Source organism: Oncorhynchus mykiss, chromosome 7 (genome assembly GCF_013265735.2).
Source record: "Oncorhynchus mykiss isolate Arlee chromosome 7, USDA_OmykA_1.1, whole genome shotgun sequence".
In the NCBI taxonomy this organism is placed as follows: domain Eukaryota; kingdom Metazoa; phylum Chordata; class Actinopteri; order Salmoniformes; family Salmonidae; genus Oncorhynchus; species Oncorhynchus mykiss.
This window is the reverse complement of record NC_048571.1, coordinates 20634135-20653184: the sequence shown is the minus strand read 5'-3', so window position 1 is coordinate 20653184 and position 19050 is coordinate 20634135. Positions and strand designations below refer to the sequence as shown.

The 19050-nt window shown below is 43.7% G+C and overlaps 1 protein-coding gene across 2 annotated transcripts in view; it reads right to left on the bottom strand.

The window, feature by feature from the left end:
- Positions 1-19050, bottom strand: part of LOC110527464 (beta-galactoside alpha-2,6-sialyltransferase 2) — a 24210-nt gene extending 5160 nt beyond the window's left edge. For both annotated transcript variants that reach the window (XM_021608739.2, XM_036982879.1), the window contains exons 1-5: positions 18833-19050; positions 5819-6709; positions 3173-3270; positions 2730-2831; positions 848-1022 (exon numbers count right to left, since the gene is read on the bottom strand). In XM_021608739.2, coding sequence (XP_021464414.2) covers positions 848-1022; positions 2730-2831; positions 3173-3270; positions 5819-6638 — 1195 coding nt within the window. In that variant the 5' untranslated portion in view covers positions 6639-6709; positions 18833-19050. The remainder of the gene's footprint in view (positions 1-847; positions 1023-2729; positions 2832-3172; positions 3271-5818; positions 6710-18832) is intronic.

The window sequence follows — 19050 nt, the reverse complement described above, 5'->3', positions numbered from 1 at the left end:
CTCCTCCGTGCTTTTGGTCCATGTGTGAGAGGTAATATTTACGCAGGTTTAGAATGGTATAGATGCCTTTTTTTTTTGCCTTGCCATAATCTTACCCCTAATATTCACATAATTTCTCACCGCTCTGCCCTTCCAAAACACCAACACGGGACACAATATGGGAAAGGGGGATTCCTGGTCAGTACAACTGAATGCCTTCAACTGAAATTTAACCCAACCCCTCTGAATCTGAGAGGTGCGGGGGGCTGCTTTACATTGACATCTACGTCAACAGCGGAGTAACTGCCTTGCTCCAGGGCAGAATGACAGATTTGTACCTTGTCAGCTCTGGGATTTGATCCAGCAACCTTTCGGTTACTGGCTCAACACTCCTACCCACCAGGTTACCTTGAAAATTAGTATTTGTTTAGAAAATCAATGATTGACTTCCTGGAATGCCAATTGTTATTGAGCACCTGTGCCCTCTTGACTGTGTAACCTTGTAAATAGATGTTGAGGTTGAACACACACGGAATAACAATTAAGCTCTTTGTTATATTTTTACCTTTGAGAAATCGCAGATCTCACTCACTAAAGCAAAAAAAAAAAAAAAAAAAAAAACATGCATCCTTCTGTCTGCCGTTTACTTAAAGCCTGCTCGTCTCATTGAACCAAGGATACCACCATATGTGTTCTGAACTAGGCCTGCAGTATGTGCTGCATCTCAATAAAGTTTTGTGAATTCGATGCACGTTGGCTGAAGCGTGTTCCTGTCATGGGGAACAGGTGTACCATTTCAGACACAGCGGTCAAACCGATAAGTGGATGGGTGGGGTGCCCGGGTGGATGATCAGAGGCGCTTGCCCACCTATGAACCCAGAGGACGGGGGGTTAGGCTGGATGTTCTCCTGGGTGTTCCCCTGGATCACGTCCCACAGCTGCCAGATAAACTTGGGGTGGAGGATGTAGAACGGTTGTGTGGGGTGGAGCCGCCGGCGTTCCTCGTACGGGGTGAACAGGTCATAGTCTGGGTTCCTGTACCACTGAAGAGGAGAGGAGAGGACACTTCAGTCAGCACCAAGCATCTTTATTAACGCTATCTGAAATAGACCGCTGCTACTCCGGGTCAGCACAATCATGACAGCATCTGCCGAGTGTCAGACTCACTGCTGCCACCGCAGTGTTGACACGGTGTCTTTGTTAGAAATCAAACTACTCCGGCAGCACTGCAGCCTGCTACGGAGCAGTCTACCTGCTAATGTATTTCAAGAGCACCTAAAATGAGTATTAGTACTATGCTTTTATTTGACTACGGGAAAGAATGCATGTTAAAATGCTACAGCTATTGTGCCAATATTGTGATGCAGGTTTGCTTGAATCCATCACCACCATACTGACTGACTCACGACATCCCCACAGGAATCCCAACGCCCCAAGCTAAAATGTTGTACAAATTCATGTTCTTGTCATACACCACTGCTTACACAAGAGTCAGTTAAATCCATGATTCAGGGGACAAAGTCAGGATATTTCCCTTGAAAATATGACGAGAGACCAACCTTTTAAAGTCAAGGTTTGTTACACCAAATACTCGTTCCCCCGCACCCATAGCAGGTGTAATGGAGGTATTGATGACTGACTTCAGCAGATATGCTTTAATTAACTTTCTATTCTGTAAATTCATTTTATTTTGCATTCATTCCCTACATTTCAAGGGCACTTAATAGGGAATATGGTGCCAGAATTTGACAGAGGTAATCGGCTCAATAAATGTGGGGATGCTTTGACCGCAGAGTGAAAACATCAGCCTTTGTTCTGACACCCGGTAACATTAAGCTGCTAGGTGACAGATACAGTGTTAACTCTCTGGTTCTTCAAACAGTCGAGATAATATGAGGCAAAATTGAGTAAATTATGCCTTTTAAGCATCAGATAAAGAACAGCAATTCTTGCTAAAAGTCCCAATGAATGTGTTTAACCGTCCGTACATATTGGGTGCATGTAGTACAGTAGGCTTTACAAAAACACACATGCTCTACTGCGAGCGCACAAACACACACGCATGCATGTGCACACAAACAAAAGCACACAAATACAAACAATGGCTTTCATTTTCAAAGTGGATGCCATTAGAATACCTTGATTAACATGCAGCCCTTGATCATTGGCCTTATGAATGTGTGTGTGTGTGTGTGTGTGTGTGTGTGTCCAATCTGTATTTGAACTAATGCCATGCCAATGTGTGTGGCAGACAGCAGAGGTCATGTAAAACACATTATTACATTGTTCTTCATATAGCGTGCCTTCGGAAAAAACTACTTTTTTTCACATTTTGTTACGTTATAGCCTTATCCTAAAATGGATTAAATAAAACATTTTCCTCAGCAATCTACACACAATACCCCATAATGACAAGGTGAAAACTGTTTTTTAGAAATTCTAGCAAATGTGTTAAACCTTAAAAACAGAAATACCTTATTTACATAAGTATTCAGACCCTTTGCTATGAGACTTGAGATGTTTCTACAAAGTGATTGGAGTCCACAGTGGGTCGGCTACAGTGCTCCTGGAACAATTGTAGGGTGTTAAGTGCTTTGCTTAAGGCCACAACGGCGATGTTTGCTTACTCACTCTGCACCAGACTTTCCCTAAAATGAACCAGGAGATGATTAAGAAGTCATTAATGACACACACACACGCACACTACAGCGCGTGACTGACAGTGAGAGAGAAAGAGCAGAGAGACCTACCCTGGGCAGGTCCACAGAGTACGGTGCAGGATCCCAGGCCACCAGTGTCATACCCTTATACAAAGAGCTGGTGGTGAAGCGATGCCTTGGCCGGGCAAGTATCTGCAGGGAGACAAATTACTGATTGCTGTACTGCTCTCCAGCACCCCAGGCTAAATGTAAACGAGGCAAGCAATACGAGTACATCTCACCTAGAGTCCACATGTACAGATCCCATACGCCAACTTGCCCTCTCCCAAATGATAGGTGTATCATCAATGATTGACTAGATAAGCGTGGTAGTGCTGGGATAGACTGTCTTAGTGATCTGACCAGCGGTTTCACTCAGCTCTAGATCAACTCAAATCATTTTCATAAGGCAGCGTGTCAGTGATTCCACTGTCAACCAATAGGAGGTCCTGAGTACTAAAGAAAAGTCACAGGAGGAGAAGCGGGCGACCTACCTGAGAGTTGATGATGCGGATGGTGGTCTTGTTGCCCACGTCATTCTCATAGCCCTCTGTAGGAGCAGCGTTGAAGCGAAGCACAGCCTCATGGGAATCTGAGTACAGGGTATGGACATAAGCTGTATGCATCACCCATGAAACAGCACCATGAAAACGGCATGGTTTATCTACAAGCATAAGTAATGTTGTTAGTGAATGTCTCGCTCGAGTGCAGTGGTATTTAAAGCTTTTCAGTGGGGACCACATTTTTTCAGCCAAAATTTCTCGGGACTCCCCCAAGAATTTCACATTTAGAATTTTACATAAACAAATAACCTTCATTTCATTGCATTTTCATGTCTTATTAAAATGAAAAGAAATAAAATTGTATTTTTATAATTATCTCCTCAAAAACGTTTGTCTCATTCAATAGTCTGTACTCTAATTTTTTTAATTTTATATTTATATATAAAACACAGTACCAGTCAATAGTTTACACACACCTACTCATTCCAGGGGTTTTCTTTGTTTTTACTATTTTCTACATTGTATAATAATAGTGAAGACATCAAAACTATGAAATAACACATATGGAAACATGTAGTAACCAAAATAGTGTTAAACAAATCTAAATATATTTTATATTTCAGATTCTTAAAAGTAGCCACCCTTTGCTTTGATGACGGCTATGCACTCTCTTGGCAACTGTACCGGGCAGATGGCAGACAGCGTGTTTGGCGTCGTGTGGGCGAGTGGTTTGCTGTCAACGTTGTGAACAGAGTGCCCCATGGTGGAGGTGGGGTTATGGTATGGACAACGAACACAATTGCATTTTATCTATGGCAATTTTGAATGCACAGAAATACCGTGATGAGATCCTGAGGCCCATTGTCGTGCCATTCATCTGCCGCCATCACCTCATGTTTCAGCATGATAATGCATGGTCCCATGTCGAAAGGATCTATACACAATTCCTGGAAGCTGAAAATGTCCCAGTTCTTCCATGGCCTAAATACTCACCAGACAGGTCCCTCAATGAGCATGTTTGGGATGCTCTGGACTAACTTGTACGACAGCGTGTTCCAGCCAATATCCAGCACAGCCATTGAAGAGGTGTGGGACAACATCCCACAGGCCACAATCAACAGCCTGATCAACTACATGAGAAGGAGATGTGTTGTGCTGCATGAGGCAAATGGTGATCACACCAGATACTAACTGGTTTTCTGATCCACACCCCTACTTTTTTTTCAGGCATCTCTGATCAACAGAATATCTGTATTCCAAGTCATGTGAAATCCATAGATTAGGGCCTCATGAATTGATTTCAATTGACCGACTTCCTTATATGAACTGTAACTCAGTAAAACCTTTGAAATGGTTGCATGTTTCGTTTATATTTTCTTTCAGTGTATATCTCGTTCAGGTAAACCATAATATTATGCTTATCATGACGCTTATGAATCACTAACTTAACTCCAACACTAGAGAGCAGCAAACCCTTTTCTTTTGAGGTCTTATGTTACCGGCTGAAGTCTCATTTATAAAAAGGTGCTTGCATTACTGTCATGGCTCTTCCTCCTCATTTCAAGGACACGCAGGCTACTCATCACATCAAATGAACAAATCCATGAGGAGTGACAAGCCAATCTGATGGTATCAACACGAAAGGCTACTGAATGAATACAAAGTAGAGTGGTCTAAAGATCCCGTAGAGTCAGTCAGCGTTCCCATTCACGTGCACTGAATGCCGGAGCGATTTCTATAGGTGTGAGGAACTTCCCAGCATCAGAGCTCTTCTGCACTGTAAGGGTAGAGGCCAGTTCAATTCTAAGGGTAAATCAAACCTACCAAAGCAATACACTTATGCAGTGATGAAGACTAGTCTGACAACCAGCCAATTAGTTGTAATAACTTGTATACCTGTAGAATCAGTCTGATTAGTAGTACTAACTTGTTATTACTTAGGATTTTGAAGCGTGTGTGTAATATCGCAGTGAAGTAATAAGCATTTCACGGTAAAGTCTACACTTGTTTTATTCAGCGCATGTGACAAATAAAGTTTGATTTGAAGTACAGAAAGTGTCTGTCTGTCCAGACATGTTCTTCCTTTGCCATAAATATTTTTTAAGGAAGTAGTTAAAGGGAGCCTCAGTTTCTGATAAGCTAGGTTAGTCTCAATGGAACTAAGTCAGGAGAGATGTGGAAGTCAACATCGAGGTGAGGACAACAGTTGAATAGAGAAGAGACCTCTGGGAGGGGGGGGGGGGGGGGAAGGGTCCCAACCCAACAACACTCCAACTGAAGCCTTATCACTCTCACACACACACACACACACAGAAGTTCTGTGTTCAGGCCGGGCCACGACACTACAAAGAACAGACTTAGTTCCTGCCCAGCAACAGAGAATCTGTTTATCTTAGACATACCAGGAGATGACTTTGCCCAGTTGAAAGGTATAAATATGTGATTGTGTGACTTGTATGTTGTGTTATGCAGTTGCAACATCCAGCTGGGTGTAATAAACTTAGTTTGAGCTTTACTTTCGTCTGGATTTGTACCATAACTTGGCAGCAGTGTCTTTATTTACATGGAGCTAACAGTTACGTTATAAATACTGCCGATGTTTGGAAAAATGTGTATCACCTGTCCTACAGCACTCACCAATTTCTCTCCCTAGGGAAGAGTTGAGGATAGCCCCGGCCGAGGTGACCACCGCACACGACTTGAACTTTGACCCCTGGCCCCAAAGCTGCTCCAGAGGTCGTGGGGGCACTAGCCTGTCCCAGGCCAGCCCAGAGAAGGGTTGCTCTGTCCCATCCAGTGTCCTCAACCTGGCCTGCTCCTTCAGTTCACAGAGTACCTCCCTCCCGCTCTGCCTACCCCTGCGCCGCCCCCTGTAGGCCACGTGATGTCTGTTGAGATTCAGGTAGTCCCTCATGGACTTCTGCAGGTGTGGAGCGAGCATTCCCGCTGAGGCAATGCCCCTTCGCAGCTGCTGGACCACTACCTTGGACTGGGATAAATAGTAGCCGTCTCTGCCCCGCTGCTCAGCCCTGGACATGCTCCCTTTCCTCCTCCTCCTTCTCAGTCTCTCCCTCCTTATCTTCTCTTCCCTTTCCTGATACACCCTCTCCTCCTGGTCGCTCACCTTTTTCCAGACCACCAAGTCACCATTCTGGCTCAGCTCCAGGGCCTCCTTTTTAACCTGTTGGCTGTGGCTGGGATCCTGGTTGGCGGGTGAAGATGAGGATGTCACCTCAAGAGGAGAAGCCCTGATGCCCGATGGACTACCCTGGATGGAGGCCAGACGGCGGGTCTCGGTGTGGGTGAGCGAGGAGGGCGAGCGGAGATCCACATCCCGGGGGTCCAGGAAGTGGGAGAGCAGGGCCAGGAAGATGAGGAGCCAGGCCAGCATCACCACCAGAACCAGCTGCCTCCACTGCTTCATGGTTGGGGTCATGGTGGAGGACCTGGGAGTCATGGTGGGTGCAGCTGGGATCCGGTCCCGTCAGCGACCCCTAGAAGCCGACCTGGCAGTGCTCAGGATGAGGCCTAAAGAGGTCAAACTTTATTAGAATAGCACATTTGCATACAATAAAGTGGATGATCAACTTCAGTAGTACCGCACCAATTCATACAATACAATGTATCCATAAGTGTAAGCACTATAATAGCTATAGTACTCAGATTTCTACTAAGCTAACATATGGAATTATTTTAAGGTCATACTAAGGAACATTTAGCTATCTGATTTAGAATCCCTGTAAAAATACAGTGCCTTGCGAAAGTATTCGGCCCCCTTGAACTTTGCGACCTTTTGCCACATTTCAGGCTTCAAACATAAAGATATAAAACTGTATTTTTTTGTGAAGAATCAACAACAAGTGGGACACAATCATGAAGTGGAACGACATTTATTGGATATTTCAAACTTTTTTAACAAATCAAAAACTGAAAAATTGGGCGTGCAAAATTATTCAGCCCCTTTACTTTCAGTGCAGCAAACTCTCTCCAGAAGTTCAGTGAGGATCTCTGAATGATCCAATGTTGACCTAAATGACTAATGATGATAAATACAATCCACCTGTGTGTAATCAAGTCTCCGTATAAATGCACCTGCACTGTGATAGTCTCAGAGGTCCGTTAAAAGCGCAGAGAGCATCATGAAGAACAAGGAACACACCAGGCAGGTCCGAGATACTGTTGTGAAGAAGTTTAAAGCCGGATTTGGATACAAAATTATTTCCCAAGCTTTAAACATCCCAAGGAGCACTGTGCAAGCGATAATATTGAAATGGAAGGAGTATCAGACCACTGCAAATCTACCAAGACCTGGCCGTCCCTCTAAACTTTCAGCTCATACAAGGAGAAGACTGATCAGAGATGCAGCCAAGAGGCCCATGATCACTCTGGATGAACTGCAGAGATCTACAGCTGAGGTGGGAGACTCTGTCCATAGGATAACAATCAGTCGTATATTGCACAAATCTGGCCTTTATGGAAGAGTGGCAAGAAGAAAGCCATTTCTTAAAGATATCCATAAAAAGTGTCGTTTAAAGTTTGCCACAAGCCACCTGGGAGACACACCAAACATGTGGAAGAAGGTGCTCTGGTCAGATAAAACCAAAATTGTACTTTTTGGCAACAATGCAAAACGTTATGTTTGGCGTAAAAGCAACACAGCTGAACACACCATCCCCACTGTCAAACATGGTGGTGGCAGCATCATGGTTTGGGCCTGCTTTTCTTCAGCAGGGACAGGGAAGATGGTTAAAATTGATGGGAAGATGGATGGAGCCAAATACAGGGCCATTCTGGAAGAAAACCTGATGGAGTCTGCAAAAGACCTGAGACTGGGACGGAGATTTGTCTTCCAACAAGACAATGATCCAAAACATAAAGCAAAATATACAATGGAATGGTTCAAAAATAAACATATCCAGGTGTTAGAATGGCCAAGTCAAAGTCCAGACCTGAATCCAATCGAGAATCTGTGGAAAGAACTGAAAACTGCTGTTCACAAATGCTCTCCATCCAACCTCACTGAGCTCGAGCTGTTTTGCAAGGAGGAATGGGAAAAAATATCAGTCTCTCGATGTGCAAAACTGATAGAGACATACCCCAAGCGACTTACAGCTGTAATCGCAGCAAAAGGTGGCGCTACAAAGTATTAACTTAAGGGGGCTGAATAATTTTGCACGCCCAATTTTTCAGTTTTTGATTTGTTAAAAAAGTTTGAAATATCCAATAAATGTCGTTCCACTTCATGATTGTGTCCCACTTGTTGTTGATTCTTCACAAAAAAATACAGTTTTATATCTTTATGTTTGAAGCCTGAAATGTGGCAAAAGGTCGCAAAGTTCAAGGGGGCCGAATACTTTCGCAAGGCACTGTATATATAAATGAAATGTATTTGATAAAACATGGAATTTGCCCTTAACGCTATTAGCCCATAGACATGCATTAAATAACATATTCATACATGGCAAAACAGATAGTGAAAAAACATCAAAAGGATGTTAGTGCTCCCGAGTGGCGCAGCGGTCTAAGGCACTGCATCTCAGTGCAAGAGGTGTCACTACAGCCCTGGTTCACATCTGGCTGTGATTGGGAGTCCTATAGAGCAGCTCACAAATGGCCCAGCTTCGTCTGGGTTTGGCTGGAGTAGGCCATCATTGTAAATAAATAAATCATTAAAGAAAGGTTAAATAAAAAATGTTTTGAAGTGTCTGTCCTATATCTTACATTTTTTTTTTTTTTTTTTTTTAAATGTACCCATATTTAGCCCCCTTTTTTTGGGGCACTAAAGTACTTCCATAAAAATGTTTGAACTGGTACCGGGCTACCTACAGACGAGTTTTGTGAGGCTTGTGGGTGTAGTGTGTTCGGACACTACAGAAGTCTCCTGGTCTGACAAACACTGTGGAGGCGGTGGATTGAGATGCAGCCCATGCAACAACAACAACAACAAAAACTACAGATATCGCTAGCTTAAATAGACAGATTGTGATAGTGATTTTTGTGTTATGCTAATTCGATTTCCACAGGGTCGTGGACAGAGAGATATAAGAAACAGTACAAAGACCAGGATGGACACATCTCCCTTGTTGAAAATGCTTCCTTCCTGCCCTTCTTTCTCCGCTTTGAAGATCGAACGGAACTGGATTGTCTTTTACTTTTGAGACATGAAAGCCTTCCTCTCTCTCGGATGTATCCTGCCCTTGTCAGAACTTTCTATTTAAAATAGAAGGTGCTGATTCCTGCTTTACCAAGCAATAGGGAACATTTGAATAATAATCCACTCCGTCCTTCCGTCTATCCTCGCATTCACTCTTTGATCCTGTAGAGGTTGACTGTAGTTTTGACAGCATTGTGGCCCTGAGTTGGTTGGGTTAGGTCATGTCTGTTTACATTCTCTATGGGCAGGGTCAGAGGAGGGGTTGGGGAGCTGTGCTGTAACTCTCCCACGTACCACAGTGAACACAAAGCACAGACAGACAGACAGACAGACAGACAAGACAGACAAGACAGACAAGACAGACAGACAAGACAGACAAGACAGACAGACAAGACAGACAGACAAGACAGACAGACAAGACAGACAGACAGACAGACAGACAGACAGACAGACACAGACAGACAGACAGACAGACAGAGTTTTTCACACAGTAGAAAATGCTTAATCATCCACAGTAGGACCTGTTTGTGAAGTGAAACCTGAGGTGACGTGACATGCATCGTTTAAGGATATTTTTGAGCAAAAACATAATTGGTGTGCCATTTTTCCACAGAAAATATTGGTATATGTTCTTCTCCATTCACCACTGTGCCACGTTCTTTTGCAGCTGCCGCCAATTCTTACCACCCTGTCAACTAGTTTTCCCAATGGGGGGGGGGACATATTGGATGACCAAATGAACAAGAACAGTAGCAGTCATTATAGTAGCAGGTAAATTTAAACACAGGCTGTGGCACACAAATGCCGAATGCTAATCGTAGCTCTCACAACAGCACTCGCTAATTGTTGACGGTTCTCCAATTTGTAGTGGAATTGGCCCCTGGAGCCTTTTGAGGCTAAATAGAGAGCCTTGATGTTTTCGAACAGCAGCGGTAGAGACTGAGCCATCACAGCTAAGTATTAAGCTATGAAATATAGACAGACACAGAGAGTCAGAGTGTGAGAGAGAACGAGAGAGGAGAAAGGGAGAGAGGAGAAAGAGAAAAAGAGGAGAAAGAGGAGAGAGAAAGAGCGAGAGAGAAGGAGAAAAAAGAGAGATACAGGTCTAAGTTAAGAGTAGATGTGAGTTCAAACATGTAGACTAGGTTAAGTATTGCCAGAACCTAGTGTCGTAATTATGAGTTTAGGGGGTTTGACGAGTCAGAGGGCTGATTCCCCCTCAGAGCACGAGCTTGCGCAGGGCAGGGAAACACCAAGCCCCAGCCTCTCTCTCAGGACTTTACCCACACAAAGTATATCTTCAAAGGGTCTTCCCATCACCACCGGTGAGCCAGTGCAGTGGAGCTAGCGTGAATGACACGGAAGGTTAAACTGAAATAATCTGCCTTGGGGCACAGAAAGGAAAAGGGAAACACTACTGAAAGGGGGGAAATAAAGGTAATGAATTGAAATTCCACTGGGTAACCCACTGGCAGTATTCTGAAGAGAGATGTGGGCCTCTTTTCTTTGTTCAGTTCAATACTGCTTAAGCTAGGTTACTTAAGATAGCCCTCCATTTCAAAAGTAGGATTTGAGTGGAATTAGTATGGCATGGAAGAAAAAAATACATTGGGCTCCCCAAACCATGAATGAACTGACATCTCCACTGGCGCTGACTATATATCCCCCACTACAAAGCATTGTGGGAAGCTGGCTGGCCTAAACTGGTCCTTGCACCACTAACCCCCCCCCCCCCCCCCCCCCCTAATAAGGACACAGAGGTCACACGTCCGTCTCCAATCAGAAAGAGACAATCTTGCCCCAGAAGGAACACAATTGGTCCTCTGCTTTCTCTCCAACCAGAAAGTCACAAATTGAAACTCGGAGAGCATGAGCGTCACTTGCCTGCCTAAACGCAGTGCTGTAGCGACACACCCTGAACACAGTGCTGTAACAACAATAACACAATGCTCCATCAAGCACACATTAGCTAAGTCAACGCATAAGAACACACCAAGATCCTCTCCCCACAGATACACATACACCCAGAACCTCTCCCCACAGATACACATACACCCAGAACCTCTCCCCACAGATACACATACAGCCAGATCCTCTCGACATAAAAACAATCCATCTAGATCCTGACGGTAATGTCAAGGTGTAGGCGAAAACAGAAACAGCATGGCTGAGATAGACAAGGGAAGCCAAACAACAGCTGTTGATGTTTCCTCTGTGCCTCTGAGATGACTGAGATGATTCATAGAACAAAATCTGAGAGAGGGGGAGAAAGAAAGATGAAAAATATAGAGATAGGGCCTGGTTCCTGACATAGCAGGTATTATATTTCATAGTAGAAAATATAGACATCTTCAGCTCTAGTCTGGTTGGGAACCGAACTGACCGCTGGCCCTCTTCACACACCAGCTGGTCTCACAATGGGCCACAGCCGGGGTTTGGCACATGGCCCCTGGTCTCTCCGGCAGTGCCCACGCACACACAACCAGTAATGCAAACACACACTTGCGCAAACCTACACTCACACAAACTCACACTGGCACACAGTGAGACACACACACTCTCTCTCTCAAACACACACACACAGCCTGTAGAAGTCATTCCATAGAGCCAGCAGCAGGAGGAGGTCTCTCCGTGGAGAGATGATATCCCCCCTGTCTTGTTTCTGCTGACAAAATGCCTTCCTCCATCTTCAATGACACGCCTCGCTAAGCTCCATCTATTCTGTTATCCTCTTCTCTCATGTGGTGATGGCCTGCTTAGAAAGCACTCCTGCATTGCCATTGTCATGGCACATAATGCATTCTGTATATGCAGAATTATAAACTGGTTGCTTCGAGCCCTGAGTGCTGATTAGCTGACAGACATGGTATATCAGACCGTATTCACACGGGTATGACAAAACATTTCTTTCTACTGCTCTAATTTCGTTGGTAACCATTTTATAATAACAATAAGGCACCTTGGGGGTTTGTGATATATGGGCAATATACCATGGCTAAGGGCTGTATCCAGGCACTCCGCGTTGCGTCGTGCTTAAGAACAGCCTTTAGCTGTGGTATATTGGCCATATGCCGAACCCCCTCAGGCCTTATTGTTATTATCTACCTATTGATGTGCTGCATGACAAAAGCTATTAATGTGGGAGGAAGGTAAATGTAGCTTTGGCTCCTGGCTAAACCACCATTGAGGGAGGCTCTCTCATTTTTAATTTTTTTATTTAAGCTAGTTGAGAACAAGTTCTCATTTGCAACTGCGACCTGGCCAATATAAAGCATAGCAGTTCGACACATACAACAACACAGAGTTACACATGGAATGAACAAAACATACCATACTAATGGTATACAACATACCAAACTAATAACCATGGCAGGAGGGGAATTTACAGTACACGTCACGTTATGTCACCAGGCTAATCTACTCGACTACCTCTCATCTCACGTCACATGTAGAAGATAGAGACTCAACGCCCACATGACTGGAGTAGAAAAACGTCAAGCGGTTCTTTTCAAGCAAATGGGAAAATGGAGAGGTGTTTTGTGTTGGCTTGCGATTCACTTATCGGTCCGTGTTTCTCCCTCGCTAATACTACGACAGTGGAGACAGCAAACGCATGTTCTTCACTGCAACGTGATAATAATTGTAATTGTATGGCAACGTATTAAAATTCACAAACATCCTGAGGGCCTCATACATCTCCCTACGGATTAAAAATAAAAGTCTGGGGTCGACTGTGGTAATAGAAATGATCCAGGAGTGAATGAAGGAAAATGCCTTATTACTCTTCCATCTAGTCTTTTTTTGAGGCGAGTCAGTTATCCTATCCCAAAAGCAAAATTGTGACAGAGGCATGATGGTTCTTCTTGTGTGGACCAGTTTAATCTAGCCTACAAACTCACCAAGCAGTTTTGTTTCCAGTTTTGCATTAAAAGAGAGCAGCAAGACATCAGCTCTCTCTACTCTAGTGGCTTTAGGGAGAGAAACCCTGTTAAGTGTAGCCTAAGCCTCGTGACTGAGTCTGTGTGACTGAATGAAATTATATCTCATAACAACTACTGTAGCGGGCCTGCAAGCTGGCACCAGAAGTGACTCACACAGCAGGGGCCAGGGGGTTCAAGCTATTTTTTAAATAGTAAATCAGATATAGGGGCAATTCCTCGGTAACAGAATGACGCTAAGACTCTGATTTTTCCCTTTAAAAGTACGACAAACAAAAAACATTGATTGCCAAGTTATACAAAAAAACATACAACTCAATGCACTACCTACTCGTGGCTCCCGAATGGCGCAGCGGTCTAAGCCACTGCATGAGGTGTCACTGCAGTCCCTGATTCAAATCCAGGCTGTCACATCCGAACGTGATTGGAAGTCCCATAGGGCAACACACAATTGGCCCAGCATTGGCCGGGGTAAGCCGTCATTGTAAATAAGAATTTGTTCTTAACTGACTTGCCTAGTTAACTAAAGTTTTTTTTAAAAGCAGTGCGTATTATATTTATTGCGATCTAAAGTTTTTGGAGTTTGCTCTTATTCGGGTGGTAAACTAGCCCTAAAAAAATGTGCTTACGATATTAGTGCACAAAAAGATGCAGGACAATTCATCTATATTGAACAAAAAACTAAATCTGAAAAATCTGGAGCCTTATTTTAACAATCAAAAATAACAATAGCCTAATTGTTTATTATTGTGTGACGCAGTAATTGTTTTTGGGGTGAGACCAAATCATGGACTGGTGCAACCAACTGAATATCCTAGTGTCACCAGTGCCAGCAGGGGAAAATGTTAGTCTGGAGCCATCTGTAATCTGTTACTTCCCAACCCTGGCTACTGTACAGTACTTTCCTTTACTGTACTGTCCTTGATTGGTTTAGATTTGGACTGACCACATTTTCAACTACTTTTCAACATCCGTGGACGCCCGTTGTCGGTCAGTGTTCCGTGGGTGAAGGGGCTGGTTACAGTAAATGGAAAGAGAGGGGGCTCATAGGGAGGTGCCAGTAATAGCTGAGAGAGGTGACATTAACTGGAGAGAGAGAGAGAGAGAGAGAGAAGAGAGACAGGGAGAGAGAGAGGGAGGGGTGGCCAGACTGTTTTCACACTCTTGGTTTGACCACCACGTGACAGAAGGAGAACGTAAACAGTTATGAGCTGAATATATGCCAGTAACAGGGAGGACAGTAGCAGGTGACCCAACTGTGGTTTGTGACTACTATAAATACCCATTGCAGCCAATTCAGTTTCAAGACATTCTGTTAGGGGCGGCAGGGTAGCATAGTGGTTAGAGCGTTGGCCTAGTAACCGGAAGGTTGCAAGTTCAAACCCCCCACTGTTCCTAGGCTGTCATTGAAAATAAGAATTTGTTCTTAACTGACTTGCCTAGGTAAATAAAATATGAGTTTTTTTGTAATTCTGTCAGTTACTGATTCGGTAACAGAACGACGTGTTTGAATCACTTAATAAATCATAAACCAAATTGATATCAGTAAAACACTACTGCTAATTGGTAGGTCTACCTTTACTTGTTAATTCTGTGAGATTTCGTTCTCCTCTGTCCTCATTAGGGAAAGAAATTGTAAAATATCTTAAAGATATGTGGGTTTTTGGTAACAGAATGACAAGACACTAGGCAATATTTCTTAAACTTACAGAAGGCAAATAATTCCAAAATAATTCCTATAAATGTTGATATTAGTTGGCAGGGGCCTTTACTTCAACAGTATTGTGTTTTGATGTATTTCTAATACTTTCTGCTAGATGTTTTCTAAGACCCCCTTTCCATCTGTTTGACTAGTAATCAAAGCCAAAAAAGATATGCCTTAATTTCTCAAAATACAGACTCTTTGCTTTCATTTGATGTGCTTCTAGGAACCTCACATGTTAGTGCTCATGGGGCTTTTTACATGGAAATGCCGTCTGGAACAAACCATGGAGCTTTCAAACAGCCCCAGAAATGAATTAATGCTGTATCGTTCAGCATAACGCAGGAAGTTTGTCTTTCAACATGTCTGTGAAGGTGTTTATTTAACCATCTAAACTGGATGGTTTGAGCCCTGACTGCTGATTGGCTGAATGGTTTATTGGCATTCATTGGTTATATACCACGCCTCCTCAAGCCTTATTGCTTGGGCACCACATTGCGAGACAAGGTGTTCTTTACCTGCATGTCAAGTTCTCGCCAAATCCCAAAATTGCCACTACGGCGATACGCACTTGCGTAGATCTGAGACAATAGGAAAATAATAAGTAGTTTATAATGTCTGAAACGTAAAACAATATAGTCAAATTATGAAAAGATGAGTCAAAATAGTCCAATGTGTGTATGATTATTTGTGCTGTATGATGTAGCCAAGTTGTGACTTTTGAGAGACAATACTGATTAAAATGTATTACTTTCTAAGTCTGTACCCAAACAATTTGAGCTTCTACTTCTAAAAATTCACCTTTCCAGAAACAAGTCTCTCACTGTTGCCGCTTGCTATAGACCTCCCTCTGCCCCCAGCTGTGCCATCGATACTATATGTGAACTGATTGCCCCCCATCTATCTTCTGAGCTCGTGCTACTAGGTGACCTAAACTGGGACATTCTTAACACCCCGGCCATCCTACAAACTAAGCTTGATGCCCTCAATCTCACACAAATTATAAATGAACCTACCAGGTACAACACCAAATCAGTAAACACGGGCACCCTCATAGATGTCATCCTAACTAATTCGCCCTCCAAATACACCTCTGCTGTTTTCAATCAAGATCTCAGCGATTACTGCCTCATTGCCTGCATCCGTAATGGGTCTGCGACCAAACGACCACCCCTCATCACTGTCAAAAGCTTCCTGAAACACTTCTGCGAGCAGACCTTTCTAATCGACCTGGCCGGGGTATCCTGGAATGACATTGACCTCATCCCGTCAGTAGATGATTCCTGGCAATTCTTTAAAAGTGCCTTCCTCACCATCTTAAATAAGCATGCCCCTCTCAAAAAATGTTGAACTAGGAATAGATATAGTCCTTGTTTCACGCCAGACCTAACTGCCCTTGACCAGCACAAAAACATCCTGTGGCGTTCTGCATTAGCATCGAATAGCCCCCGTGATATGCAACTTTTCAGGGAAGTTAGGAACCAATATACACAGGCAGTTAGAAAAGCTAAGGCAAGCTTTTTCAAACAGAAATTTGCATCCTGTAGTACTAACTCAAAAACGTTCTGGGACACTGTAAAGTCCATGGAGAATAAGAGCACCTCCTCCCAGCTGCCCACTGCTCTGAGGCTAGGAAACATTGTCACCACTGATAAATCCACTATAATTGAGAATTTCAATAAGCATTTCTCTACGGCTGGCCATGCTTTCCACATGGCTACCCCTACCCCGGTCAACTGCCCGGCACCCTCCACAGCAACCAACCAAAGCCCCCACCATTTCTCCTTTACCCAAATTCAGATAGCCGATGTTCTGAAAGAGCTGCAAAATCTGGACCCCTACAAATCAGTCGGGCTAGACAATCTGGACCCTCTCTTTCTAAAATTATCTGCCGAAATTGTTGCAACCCCTATTACTAGCCTGTTCAACCTCTCTTTTGTATCGTCTGAGATTCCCAAAGATTGGAAAGCTGCCGCGGTCATCCCCCTCTTCAAAGGCAGTGACACTCTAGACCCAAATTGCTACAGACCTATATCTATCCTACCCTGTCTTTCTAAGGTCTTCGAAAGCCAAGTTAACAAACAGATTACTGACCATTTCGAATCCCACCATACCTTCTCCGCTATGCAATCTGGTTTCAGAGCTGGTCATGGGTGCACCTCAGCCACGCTCAAGGTTCTAAACGACATCATAACCGCCATCGATGAGACATTACTGTGCAGCCGGATTCATCAACCTGGCCAAGGCTTTCGACGCTGTCAATCTTATTGGCAGACTCGACAGCCTTGGTTTCTCAAATGATTGCCTCGCGTGGTTTACCAACTACTTCTCTGATAGAGTTCAGTGTGTCAAATCGGAGGGCCTGTTGTCTGGACCTCTGACAGTCTCTATGGGTGTGCCACAGGGTTCAATTCTCGGGCCGAGTCTCTTTTCTGTATACATCAATGATGTTGCTCTTGCTGCTGGTGATTCTCTCCTTCCAGACTCACATTAAGCATCTCCAATCCAAAATTAAATCTAGAATCGGCTTCCTATATCGCAACAAAGCATCCTTCACTCATGCTGCCAAACATATCCTCGTAAAACTGACCATCCTACCGATCCTCGACTTCGGTGATGTCATCTATAAAATAGCCTCCAACACTCTACTCAACAAACTGGATGCAGTCTATCACAGTGCCATCCGTTTTGTCACCAAAGCCCCATACACTACCCACCATTGCGACCTGTACGCTCTCGTTGGTTGGCCCTCGCTTCATACTCGGCGCCAAACCCACTGGCTACAGGTTATCTACAAGTCTCTGCTAGGTAAAGCCCCGCCTTATCTCAGCTCACTGGTCACCATAGCAGCACGCGCTCCAGCAGGTATATCTCACTGGTCACCCCCAAAGCCAATTCCTCCTTTGGTTGTCTTTCCTTCCAGTTCTCTGCTGCCCATGACTGGAACGAATTGCAAAAACCTCTGAAGCTGGAGACTCACATCTCCCTCACTAGCTTTAAGCACCAGCTGTCAGAGCAGTTTACAGATCACTGCACCTGTACTTAGCCTATCTGCAAACAGCCCATCGACCTACCTCATCCCCATACTGGTATTTATTTATTTATTTTTGCTCCTTTGCACCCCAGTACCTCTACCTGCACATTCATCTTCTGCCAATCTACCATTCCAGTGTTTAATTGCTATATTGTAAGTACTTCGCCACCATGGCCTATTTATTTCCTTAACTTACCTCATTTGCACTCACTGTATATAGATTTTTTGTTTTCTTTTGTTCTACTGTATTATTGACTGTATGTTTTGTTTATTCCATGTGTAACTCTGTGTTGTTGTGTCGAATTGCTACGCTTTATCTTGCCCAGGTCGCAGTTGTAAATGAGAACTTGTTCTCAACTAGCCTACCTGGTTAAATAAAGGTGAAATAAATAAAATAAATAAAATAAAAGCCTTCACATGGCAGCTCGCGTTGATCCTCTCAACACTCAATAGGTGTGCTGTGAGATCAGTTCACTGCAGGAATTATGACTGTGTACTGTTAGAAAATATTGATAAATATTCCAATTAGACAACAATATAATATCAATGGCGTTTTCAGTTCGATGGGAACCCATATTTTTGTGGTAGATGAAATAGGCACACATTACGTTTTGCCAATGTTGTTATGATGTAGGCAACTTTGTAATTCACGCTATATTTCGGATGGAAGCCAGGGGCATTCTGCATGCCCCCTTTTCCATGGCACAGGTCGAAACCCTTTGTGATCTCTATGTAAGCGTCCCTCTCATCAAATCCCTCTGTTTGAAATACCCATGGCATCATTGATTGCTCTGTCTGATACAAAGATGATAAAATGCCTTACCTGAGCTAGTCAAACCCTATTCATTCCGGCGAACATCGACATTTCTTCAGGCTTAGATCTGAAATGCAAAGTCGAAACGGAATGCATGCTTTCGCGCCATCTTCAAATAAAGAGGCAAGTTGCAATCGAACGCTACTCAATGCTGCTCGACAACACACTATAGGATGTGTAATGTGGTGTTGTGGTTCTTTCAATTGAGGTATAAAAGAACCGTCCTT